The sequence below is a fragment of the Saccopteryx bilineata genome, chromosome 3, assembly GCF_036850765.1.
Source record: "Saccopteryx bilineata isolate mSacBil1 chromosome 3, mSacBil1_pri_phased_curated, whole genome shotgun sequence".
Lineage (NCBI taxonomy): Eukaryota > Metazoa > Chordata > Mammalia > Chiroptera > Emballonuridae > Saccopteryx > Saccopteryx bilineata.
Window position 1 is genome coordinate 16,167,651 of NC_089492.1, and position 12,651 is coordinate 16,180,301.

At 43.6% G+C, this 12,651-nt stretch overlaps 1 protein-coding gene across 1 annotated transcript in view; it reads left to right on the forward strand.

The window, feature by feature from the left end:
* MRPL13 (mitochondrial ribosomal protein L13) overlaps positions 1–7,360 on the forward strand; it is a 41,125-nt gene extending 33,765 nt beyond the window's left edge. Inside the window, exon 7 of the mRNA XM_066265749.1 lies at positions 7,091–7,360. Within this exon, the coding sequence (XP_066121846.1) occupies positions 7,091–7,112 (22 nt within the window). The 3' untranslated portion in view covers positions 7,113–7,360. The remainder of the gene's footprint in view (positions 1–7,090) is intronic.
* Positions 7,361–12,651: the final 5,291 nt, after the last annotated feature.

Here is a 12,651-nt window from a genome sequence, read left to right on the forward strand (position 1 = left end):
TCATATATAGTCTTAACCAACAGAATTTAGGAGTTTAATGCAATAATTGAATGTAAGAATTCTTGTTAGTTGAAGAAACAGTAATATGATTTAAATAATTTTTTAGCAGCCTTATCAGTTTATTTATTTATTTTTTAAAGCACTGGTGAACTTTTTCTGACCAAGCTGGTCTGGTGGTGTGGGGCCAGAGGAACTGACTAGAAAGGCACCCCTTCTCTGCTGCTGTTGCCTGGACAGCCCATAGTTCAAGGAATATGTGATGTCACCTGATGTCCTGCAATTGATGATTCTAAATAATTGCATCCATATGATGGAAATGACTTAAAACTCAACCAAACTGACCTTTTACTGTTTTTAAGTTTACTCCACTGTCCAAATTTTATTCTTGTCTTAAATATTTTGTTGGAATGAGCAATATACCAAGAAATATTATTTAGGTCAATTCCCAGTCAGGGCACACAGGAGAAGCACCCATCTGCTTCTCCACCCCTCCCTCTCTTGCTCTCTCTCTCTTCTCCTCCCCTCCTGTAGCCATGGCTCGGTTAGAGCAAGTTGGCCCCAGGCACTGAGGATGACTCCATGGCTTCCACCTCAGGCGCTAAAAAATGGCTCTGGCTGCAGTGGAGCAACTCCCCAGATGGGCAGAGCATTGTCCGACAGGGGGCTTGCTGGGTGGGTCGGGGCACATGTGGCAGTCTGTCTCTGCCTCCCCTCCTCTCACTAAATAAAAAAATAATAAACAAAAATATTATTTAGGAATGAAAAGACATTAGATCTAAGGGAGATTAAAATTTTTAGATTTATTTCACTTAAGTTAGACTCAATTTTATGGATTTACAAATGAAATTTGGATGCTTTTCTTTCCTTAGAAATCAATTATTTTAATGGGGCAAATAAGTGTCTCTAAGTAAACTGTGACATAGGTGTTTTATAGCTTTATGTTTCATTTTATTCACAAGCCAAATATATTTTCCACCATTTCACAATGAAAACTAAAATCTTTCAAAAGATTTTCCTGAAGTCCCTGTTTTAAAATAATGTAAATGCGTGGGCCTCTGTCATATCTGTGTTCTACTTGGAGTCTCTGCATTTTTGAGGTACCCTTGTGTCATTTTAACGAGGTGCAGTACCTTGCTGGTTTCTTTCCATGGATGACAGGCCGTAGTTTGATTGGGATTTGCAGTAAACAACTGCTATGAGAATTGTGAGAAATTTAGTGTGATTTTCATCATTTTTGAGCAATCACAAGGACCATAGAGTATTTTCTGTAGCTCAGATAGATCTTTCTATAAGTTGTTTTCTCATTCAAAAAAGTGATAACATTATTTGTGTCAAGCTATATTGTTTAAAGGCAGTTTTCTGCTGGTGGCAGGTATTAAGTACAAAATGAATTACTGCTATAGAACATTGCATAGCTATGAGACAGCACAATTTAGAAGATAAATTAGAGAAAGTCTTAGGTTGGATAACTCTTTGAAGATTCGTTAAATCTCCCAAGTATTCCTAGGCACATATATGAAAGCTTAAAACTTTTAGCTTTCACTGTAGGCGTGTGTGTGTGTGTGTGTGTGTGTGTGTGTGTGTGTGTTAGAAAATGAACTCGCAAAAGACAGGACTTTGTCTTGTTTGCTGCTGGGTTGCCTGTGCCCCCAGTTGAACCTGATATTCAGTCATCTTTGTTGAATGAATGAATGAGCCTTATTTCCCTGGAAGAGGAATTGACTTTTAATTCATGAAGTGTGGTCAATATGTGGGTCTTTGCAGTGTACTTAAACCTTGATTAATAACTATAACTAAAATAGAAATATTCTTAACAATCTGTGGTTTAGAGCAATTCTGATATACCCAATTTTGGGTACTTTGTATTACAGATATAAAGAAAAGAATATGTTAATTATGTTAAGATATAACATATATTTCTGTCAAAGTAAATTTCTGTTAAAAATAGATTATTAGCTATCAGTAATAGCATTGAAGTGTCTCTTTAAAGGTTTCCTAAGATTGTATTCTAAAAAATAATCTTAGGAATATATATAAAATAAATAAAATAGTATTCTTTACAATTTTTTAAGCTTATATAATATCTTTTATTTTAAACTTCATAATTTACTGGCAATGAAACAGTGACAAAGAACTAAAGCATATGTAGACTATAAATCACTCATCAGACCTCTGACAAAAGATTAAACCATTTCATTAAAGTTTCAAATAATAATTAACCAACTATAGTATAAAGGCAATATACTAGATGCCAGTTTTCTTGCTTTGAAAATTTGTCATAAAGAGATTAGGTAGATCTAAACATAAAATAGGATAAATATGTAAGCACCATAATCTCAGAATTCAATTCTGATTAATTAGTGTTGCCATTGATAAATTAACAACTTTTAAAGAGCCTAAATACACTGACCTTTCTTCACTTACTAAATTACATGGACCACAACTTAATTTTTCTTTGATGATAAATACCAAAGGAATTTCAGTACCCAGTACACATGATTATTATAATTAAAAATTACTTATTATTGTATCAGAACAGCATAAAACTACCTGTTAATAACATCCTCTGGTGGGCAAAGAGCCAGGAAGGATCATATATCACGTGGAATCGTCTCTGGCCAAGAAGGAAGTCTGTGAGCTTCTGTTAGCATAGTTTAGAAATTTCTTTCAGAACGTGCTTCTTGGGCTCTTGAACATCTTCAGGTGGCCATCTCCTCTGCCATATGACTAGCTCTGTGGGTCTGAGGCCAACCCTTGCTGGTCAGTCCGGTGTGTGGACCGCAGTACATTGTGTGAGAGCAGGGAGGAAATGCGGAGGCGTGCGCCCCTCCACAGACCGAATGATCAGAATCTGCAGTTCTGCAAGAGCGTAGGTGATTGGCACGCACACTGAAGTTTGAGAAGCACTCAGGTAGCTAGCCCTGCCCTCCCCCTTCTTCTGTCATCTTGAGTTTCTTCTTTTAGTGCAAGGGCAGAGGCAATACCAATACATTGTATGTGCGCCTGCTTCCCTTTGTGTGGAGAGAGAGAAACAGATGCATATTCAGTCAGTGTAAAAACTTCCCTTTCTCCCCACGGGCACCTCCTAATGTCGCATACTACAATGTGTCCATAAAGTGATGGTGCACTTTTGACCGGTCACAGGAAAGCAACAAAAGATGATAGAAATGTGAAATCTGCACCAAATAAAAGGAAAACCCTCCCAGTTTCTGTAGGATGTGACAACATGTGCAGCATGCGCAGATGATGATGTAACACCTTGTATACAGCGGAGCAGCCCATGGCCATGCCAGTTGAGATGTGGACAGTACGCAGGCATCCCCAAACTACGGCCTGCGGGCCGCATGTGGCCACCTGAAACCATTTATACAGCTCCCGCCACACTTCCGGAAAGGGGCACCTCTTTCACTGGTGGTCAGTGAAAGGAGCACTATATGTGGCAGCCCCCCAACGGTCTGAGGGACAGTGAACTGGCCCCCTGTGTAAAAAGTTTGGGGACCCCTGGTACAGAGGAAAGTTCAGTGTGTTCTGTGGCTCGCTAAATTCTAATCCGTGACCAGAGTGCAACATGAATATCGGAGCGTTTATAACAAAGCACCACCACATAGGAATAACATTACTCAGTGGGATAAGCAGTTGAAGGAAACCGGCAGTTTGGTGGAGAAACCCCGTTCTGGTAGGCCAACAGTCAGTGACGAGTCTGTAGAGGCTATAGGGGATAGCTACCTAAGGAGCCCTAAAAGATCTGTGCGTGAGCCCACATCGAACTGCACTGAATAGGTATGAAACTGGGAGAGTTTTCCTTTCATTTGGTGCAGATTTCACATTTCTACCGTCTTTTGTTGCTTTCCTGTGACTAGTCAAAAGTGCACCATGACTTTACGGACACATTGTATTTAATTGTCTCCAGTGTGAGCTGATATTTCTAGCCAGGCCAACATCTGAAGTATCTAGTCCTTGGCCATGAGATTGTACCCCCCTGATTACTCAGTAGAAAGAAGATAAGTTTGTAAACAAAGTAGCATTTTCAAGGCATTCACCATACTCTAATGACAAATGTCTTACAAGCATTCATTACGTGTTGGGCACTGCTAATTATTGGACGGATAAGATGAGTGATGTTGGGACCCTGCCTTCAAAGGACCCAGCAGCCGAACGGGACTCACGTGGAATAGAATGGTGCTTGCACATGCTGCCGAGAGCCCTGCCATCCTGTGTGTCCTCAGGTGTGAAATGGATGTGATGCTACTGTCTCCGTCACAAGGCAGTGAGGAGGATGGGATGAGGTAATAAACGCGCAGTAGTGTATGTAGTAAACTTCACGGAACCTATTAAACACTTAGCCCATGTTATTTACAGAAATAACAGCATGTATTTCCAGAAGGGCAAGTATTCCAGAAACACTGAGGTAGAAGCGCGCATGAAGTTCAGTGGCAATCTCAGAGAAAGGAGCCCTGCCACCGTTAGAAAGGAGAGGTGTGGAGGGCCTCCCAGCACACTTGAATCTTGAGGCGGATATTGAAAGATTAGTCAGGTCCCTTCAAGCAGGATAAAAGATGATATCCAAAAAAGGAAATTTCAAGTACCCAAATCCAGAGCTCTGAAAGATTTTACCTATTCCACAGCAAGTAGAGTAACAGGACCAGATGTAGAGGAATAGGTATATCAAATATGACTTAGGCCTGACCAGGCAGTGACGCAGTGGTGAGAGCGTCGGACTTGGATGCAGAGGACCCAGATTTGAAACCCCGAGTTTGCCCGCTTGAGTACGGGCTCATCAGCTTGAATGTGGGGTCACTGGCTTGAGCATGGGACTGTAGGCATGACCCCATGGTCGCTGGCCAGAGCCCAGAGGTTGCTGGCTTGAAGCCCAAGGTTGCTGGCTTGAGCAAGGGGTCATTTGGTCTGCTGCAGCCCCCTGGTTGAGGCACATATGAGAAAGCAATCAATGAACAACTAAGGTGCTGCAACAAAGAGTTGACACTTCTTATCTCTCCCTGCCTGTCTGTTCCTATCTGTCCTTCTCTCTTTCTCTCTGTCCCTATCTTTCTCGCTAAGAAAAAGACTCAGAAAGGTTAGCTGGGACCATGTCATCAGAGCGTTCTGTATTGAATTCCAAGGTGTTTGAACTTCGAAAAAGCAGCGAAGGGCTCTTGGAGGTTTTTAATCGGGGCCACCTGATATGTGGAAGTGAAGGGAGAAGAAAGGGAATCTTCTCAGAGACTCAGAGGTCCTCCCCATTGCCTCGTTTCTCCTAATCTCCGAGTCCTAATTGCTAGCTGCCTGCTGTGTCCAACTGTCATCAGAATTCAAATCCAGCATTCTGCCCTCTGAGCCCGTCCTCCTGCCGTATCCCCTGTCCTGAACCAGTAAATAGCTCTGCTGCTCACGGAGTTCTCCGGCTGCACGTGGGCAGCCGGCCTTGCCTTGCCGTCTTCCAGTAGCTCCTTCCTCCTCGCCTCCCTCTCCCTCGCCTGTCCGCTTCCCTCGCTCCAAACATGCGGCTTTCCTGCTGCCCAACTACTGAACCTGTTCTTCATCACCTGCTGTCCCCTTACCGGAGTCCTCATCTTCATCCCCCTCTCTTTCTCCGAAAAGGTCCTGAGCCAGATCTGGGCCTGCGCGCCCTGCTGCCCTCAGGTTGCTGTCTCCGCTCCTTACCGATCATACCCTTTCCCCATATTCGCAGTTCCACTTCTACTTCCCCTCAAAGGTGCTTTTGTCATCTCACTGTTACTTAGTAAATTAACCTCTGCTGTGGAAACAGCTAGACTGTGACTAAGCACATTTAATTTATTAGTTGGAGGTACAGAGACTTCTTGTTAGATTTCTTTCAATGGCGTCGCCACCACCCTTTTGTAACTATGAACCAGCAGGACGGGAGAAGCAATTGTTTCTCAGAATGGACTGGTGTCTCTTACCGTAGCTTTGATTGCATTGAGTCACATGCCAAAGGTGGAAAGCTACACTTCAGAGCACCCTCAGCCGTCCTTTCAGACGGTCACTTCCCAGGCTTTGGATGCAGTTTCTATGTTTGGAAAGAGCCGTCAGAATCAGTGACCAGATTCTGCAGTTTGCTGTGTTAGAATGTGTTGGAATGGCTGATACGGGGGAGCAGATTTAGCTTGTTTCCCAGCTCAGTGCTGGGTTCCTCGGAGTTAAGCAGTAACTGGAAGTTGTAATATAGTTCATTTACTCAGCCTCTAGCCTGTTGGTCTTCATAGTGGGGCTGTCTAGTATTTTGTGAGTCATTTGTTTAAGGAAACACACTGTAAATGTAGAAAGGGACCAGATAAGTTGTTTCAGGGCAAGTAGAGTTCATCTACTTTTTATCAGAACTCAAACTGTCAAATATTTTTACAGCTGTTTCAAAAATATCTATTTAGTTGACTTAGTAATAAGTTCCTCCCGAAAATTCCATGAGCTCAATACCTACACATATGCTGTGTAAAAAATAACAGCGAACTTTATGTTTTTTTTATAATTTCCTTTTCTTCATTGTTATAATTGAACATTTCCTTGCAAATATTATTTGTTGTTATTTACTACTAGAAGCAACTTCAGGTATGATTAATCCTATAAATATATGAATGATAAAAGACCAGTTTCATGTATGTAATTAAATATCAAAAAGTTATTGTTTATATATTTATTTTGTATATGGGTCATAAGAGAAATTAAACTTAGTGTATAATAATAAATAGGGAATTTATACATTTAAAATTTGCCTTTATCAGGTAAATCCATATCTCTATATGAATCGTAAAGATCACAATAATCCTTTCTGTGAAAAAGACTGAAAAACTGCTCTAAAATAGAACACAGAAATTGAATTTAAATTATGAGATATATTCATGCATAGATACAAAGCAGCCTGTATTTATACTCTCAGAAGAACTTGAGAATTGTCACTTAACCATTCTATTTTTTAAGGATTTGGCTGTAAAGTTTTGCACCAAAAATTTAAATACAGTGTCTATAGATGAATAGTGGCTGTCATGTTAAATCAGAAAGATGGTCTTCCTTCTTCCTGCAAGTGGAAGTGAATACAGTTCATGAACACACAAATGTTGCTCTTTTTGTCTTTCAGCCCTGAAGATTTGCGGCTGTAGAGGAATGATAATGGCAGAAAATCCCAATGAGGTGACTAAAACTTCCTGATAAGTTTCTTCTGACCCGCGGGCCGAGGGAAACACTGCTGCGCCAGACGGGGCTCTGCTACGGGAGGAAGGTCAGGAAGGGCTCTTCCTTCAACAGGAAATTGCAATAAAAATACATTTTAGTCTTGCTTTATCGTGTCACTGGCTTGGAAAGTTATGAATGGTGAGAAGAATAAAGTTGCTTACTTAGCTAACTTCAATTTTGCATTTATGGAAAAGCAAGCCTGACGGGCACACAGTGAAAGCTGCCCGCACGTCCGGTCCACGTGCATCTCCTCACGTGTTCGGTCACGCTCTGCCTGCTGGGAAGGCGCCCGCCTCCACTTCCTCTTCCGGTGACTCTTCCATCTAACCTCCCAGCCATCTGGGCGCATGCGTCCAGTTCAGAGGCTTTGCCCCGAGGCATCCACAAATTGTTATCCTTTTTCCATGGAGCCCTCGGTCTCCGTGACACTAAGATAAGCTAATGCCCACGGACTCCCTACAGATCTCCTTGCCCCCCTGTGGAGCTGTTCGCAGCCCCGGGCTGTGTCTGCAGACCTCTCCGGATCTCCCGGAGGCCCCTGTTCATGTCTGAGGTTGGGCTGCTGGAATCCTCGAGCAAAATCTCTTCTCTGGAAATTAAGGTGCTGAGCCATTGTATTTGGCCATGTTTGTGATAGTTTTTCTTTTTTCCCCTTCTCTTGCCCTAGCCAATCGGGAGGTGGATTTCAGACCGCCTTTCCCATTCATTCTGCAAACGTGTATTGAGTGCCTGCTACATGCCCAGACCAGGGCTAGGCTGGGATGCAGCAGTTATACATGTCCCCCGACGCATGCCTCACCGAAGGGCACGTGGGCTGTTGTGGAGTGGGGAGGAGGTGATGACAGGCTTGTAAAGAAGTGCACCTGGGTGTCCGAGGCGCTGGTGGAACAATGCAGCCTGTAATGTATGTTACAGTAACTGGGATGTATGTTACAGTAACAGGATGAAGTATTGCTAGTAACTACCTGGAAATGTACCAAACGCAACTGCTTTGTGTATAATTCATTTACTCCATACATCAGCCCTATAATATAATAATATTATCCTCCCCTGTTAAAAGCTGGCACACTGAGGCAGCAATAAGTTAAGTAACTTAGGCAAGGACACAGAACTAATGGGTGGTCGATTGAGGATTTGAATCCAAACTGAATGACTCCAAAGCCCAGGGACTTAGCCACTGCTAGATGAGCAAAAGTGTGTATTTATTTACCTATCACAAATTCTGTAATAAAGCAAGCACCACCTGGTACAGCTCAATGGCTGCCACTCACAACGAAGTGGCCGTTCAGTTTAAACTGTTGGATCAGAAAGCAGCTCCACCCCCTCCGCCAGCCCTCACTTCTGCTGCGGGCATCTCTTGTCAGCCAATAGGAAATAAGCCCCCAGCTCCTGGTGCAGCAGCTTGTGTCAGGAGGAATGTTGGTCTCTATCCTAAGTACCTCCAAGGATGCCTGGCACAGATTTCTTGGTTGCAAAAGGCCACAGAAGAAAGTCCTCATTTATAACAAAAATGTAGGATTTGAAAAGGTGAGATTATAACAATATGCTCTAAGAATATTGAGCCGCATGACCAGGCGGTAGTGCAGTGGCAGTGGATAGAGCATTAGACTGGGATGCAGAGGACCCAGGTTCGAAACCCTGAGGTCACTGGCCTGAGCATAGGATCATAGACATGACCCCATGGTCGCTGGCTTGAGCTTAAGGTTGCTGGCTTGAACAAGGGGTCACTTACTCTGCTATAGCCCCCTGGTCAAGGCACATATGAGAAATCAATCAATAAACAACTAAGGAACTGCAACGAAGAATTGATACTTCTCATCTCTCTCCCTTCCTGTCTGTCCCTCTCTCTGTCACACACACACATGAAGAATATTGAGACTAATCAACCTCACTAGCTGTGGGAGAGAGCCCCGTAGGTGGGGAAGGGCCAGCCTGGTCCTGCAGACCCATGCAGACCTTAATGGGGACTGTGTATTGGTAGTCTGAATTGCTCCTTGCTGCTAGGAGCTAACTCCATTTTACATGCAGAAAGAACTAAAGCAGAGAGGCTTTTGCACCAAATAAGTGGCCTATTTGCCATTGCTTAAATAAAACAGCCTGACCTATACAACCACAAGTAGCCAAAAATATTCATAAGTGGGAATAGGGGGCCCAGAAACCTGAGGGAACAGCCTGGACCAACAGGATCACAGCTCCTACTGAAGTAAAATGAAGAGAAGACACAGAAGAGAACTTTAAAAAATAAAAAGTCTTGCAGAAAAAAGAAGAAACCTTAATAATTCCAAGAATCCTGTGGCAAGGAAGAGCAAGATGATATATACATACATGCTCTTGCTACATATGTCTATACTGTGAAAATTAGTGTGCATAAATAAGGAGTTAAGTCACTCTGCTTTGTTCACCTGCAATTTTTCAGCAGGTGCCCGGGTGCCGTGCTATTGGGTAACGCCAGGTCAAGGTGAAAGGCAGCTGAGCAAAATGACCTGTGGGAGAATGATACGAAACACCTTATCGCTCCACTTTACCCAAGTGCATTGCCTGCTCTAGCTCTCAGGAAAACCTGAGGAAATGCCCTGATTATAAGTAGCAAAGAAAAAAGAAAAGCCTCCGGGAACGTGAAGTTTCAAAGTAAGAAAATGGGATAGTGTAATGTCTGTCAGCCTAAAGTGATCACAGTGACGAACATAGACAATGCTGGAAACAGAAGAAACAGCGTAATCTCAACTTCCCCATAATCACCTGCTTCCCGGGGAAAACTGAAAGGCACCCATTTGCAGTGAGCTCAGGATGAGGAGGAACGTCAGGCAGCAGGAGAGTAATTTTCTGTCATCGGATCTCATTTGAGGCCAGATAAACAGCTCTTTACCAGAGAGGGCAATTAGCAAAACAATGAAAGTTGGATTTCTGTTTAAAGCCAGTTGAGAGGAACGAAAAACAAGACAGTAACACAGCCCTTTCACTTGGAAAAACTATAAACATCTCTACTAAGCAAACTCTGTCTCTTTTCAAGAAAACATTCTCTATTTAAGACAATGTGACTTTTCTTAGGAACTCAGGATGTTTACATAAAAACATGGTAGTTTTCTTGTTATCACTGACAAGATGGTTGCAGGTTGGAGTTTTCTGCCCCAACTCCATTTTCCCATCAGCCCTGTAATTTTGGGAGTGCAATATTCTATCACACAGGGATTTCTTTTTTTAGGAATGCATATGCCATATTATAGGACAGATGTACTGTTGGTCAAGTAAGTTTGCAAATATGACATATATGTTTGCTCACTTATCGTTTGCATTAGGTGTGGGAGACAGGTTGGCTGTAAGCAGGCTGGGGTGTTATAGCCTAAGGCTTAGTTTTAAGACTAAGCTTTTCCCCACACCGTTGACTGTTGCATGATAGGGGATAATGCACTCTTATGAGGAATCCCATCATGCCTTAGATAAGTGACTTTGGATCAGAGACTTCCCTGTTTGTATGCTGGATTAAAGGTTTTGATTTCTACACTATAAAATGGGGCAGAGGAGCCCATGCAGGAGGAGAGCAGAGAAAGGCCACGTGGAGGAGAGGAAAAGCAGCCAAGATGGTGGAGTGCTGAAGGAGAAGCCAGTTTGTGCAGAGAGAAGGAGAAGGGGAGCAGAGGTGAATAAGGGTGGTAAGGTACAAACCTTTGATCCTAGGAAAACTCAGATAAGTCAGTGGCTTTGGGAGCCCTGAATGGAAAGGGAAGTGTTTTCCCACTGTGTGTATTTCTTGCCCACCGTGTGCAAGCTAGGATTAAAGGTAATGGCCCACCAGTTCTTGGCTCCGTTGTTTCATTACCGTCCGAATCAAATGCGAACCTGCACTGGCCAGGTGGCTGTGATGGTGGCCGCGGCTACTAGCTTTACATGTACTCACGGTAAAGGATGGTGGCTGGTTTGTCACATCCTCCAGCAGAAATGGCCACAGGAGTGAGACTGTTCCAAAGGATGGTGCTATCTTCTCGTCATGGCTGTGTTGCCGTCCGTAGTGGGGAGCACCTCACTGCAGCACCTCCTGAATGCGCAGAGGGTGCCGTTGTCACTGCCGACTCTGAGCTCCAGGTGTGGGCTATCTCCGGGGCTCAATCAGGAACAAGCAGGTGGGTCAGGGGAAATCTGAGTTCTAAAGCATGCCTTAAAAGCCATCCTTTGCCCACAATGCAATGCTTTCCTTTCTTACTCCCATTTCTACTCTAAATTCGCCAAATTAATTCTAAGGACTATGGTTGGTGAGATTGCTCAATAACGTCTCATGGTTTAGACAGACTGGGTCATCCGCTGGCCCAGAGTCAGGAAGCAACGCTGCCATCTTTAAAAAGACCGAAGAGCAGAATGTTGTTTCACTTGTAAGGTTGAACCCACGTGAAGGAGGCTGTAAGAATCTGCCTGCAAGGACAAACAAAACTGAAACAGACATGGGTACAGTGATCAGACTGATGGCTGCCAGGTGGGAGGAGCATGGGGGGATGTGTGGGAAAAGGTGAAGGGAGTAAGAAGTACAAATGAGTCGTTACAGGATATTCACGGGGATGTAAATAAAGTACAGCATAGTGAATATAGTCAATATTGTGATAATTATGTCTGGTGACAGGTGCGGACTGGCAATATCGAGGGGGTCACTTTGTAAAGTATATATATGTGTGTACACACACACACACACACACACACACACAAACACATGCTTGTCTAAGCACTAATCTATGCACCTGAAAGGAACAAAATAATACGGAATGTCAACTATAATTGAAAAAAAAAAAAGGTCTGGAAATAAAAGCATGTAAATTGCAATTTTTATCAGAATCTTACCACAGTCCCTTCTCTTTTCTTCCTATGTCCCTGGAAGCCAGATCCAGACACTGTCCCCTTTGCCTGTGCCCCCACCATTTTCTTATGCTGAAGTTGACAGATTTGTTTTCCTACCTTCTCCTGGAAAGGGGGCGGGAGGAGGTTCGTACCACCCTCAGCCAAGAACAAAATTAAATGTCCAGGTCTTTCCTGGCTGAAAAGCCCACTGTGGAACAGGTAGCAAGTTCTGAGCCTGCAAGGCCTGGAGCCCCAGGAGAGACTCCACTTGCCAATCCCCACAATGCCGAGTTTGCATTGGACAGTGCCCTATTTCAGAAGGCCAGAGCCTTCCAAGACAGACACTCAGGTTCCATTTCAACTTAAACACAGGCTCTTACAGAGAAATGCTCGCTCTCTCTCTCTCTCTCTCTCTCTCTGCCCAAAAAGTTAAACTGAGAGCTGAGTAGTTTTGCAGCTCTGCTACTGCTCGGGGCTTCACCTTAAAAGCCAAACCAGAGCTGGGCTGGCTACCGGGGAAAACAGACGGTCACTCCACCTGCGGGCCAGCGTGGAGTAGGCCAGCTGCCAGGAAGCTTTAGGACACATTTTCCACAAGGAGACAGCATAAACAGGGCCTCTGGAGGAGACCCACGTGTGTGTGTC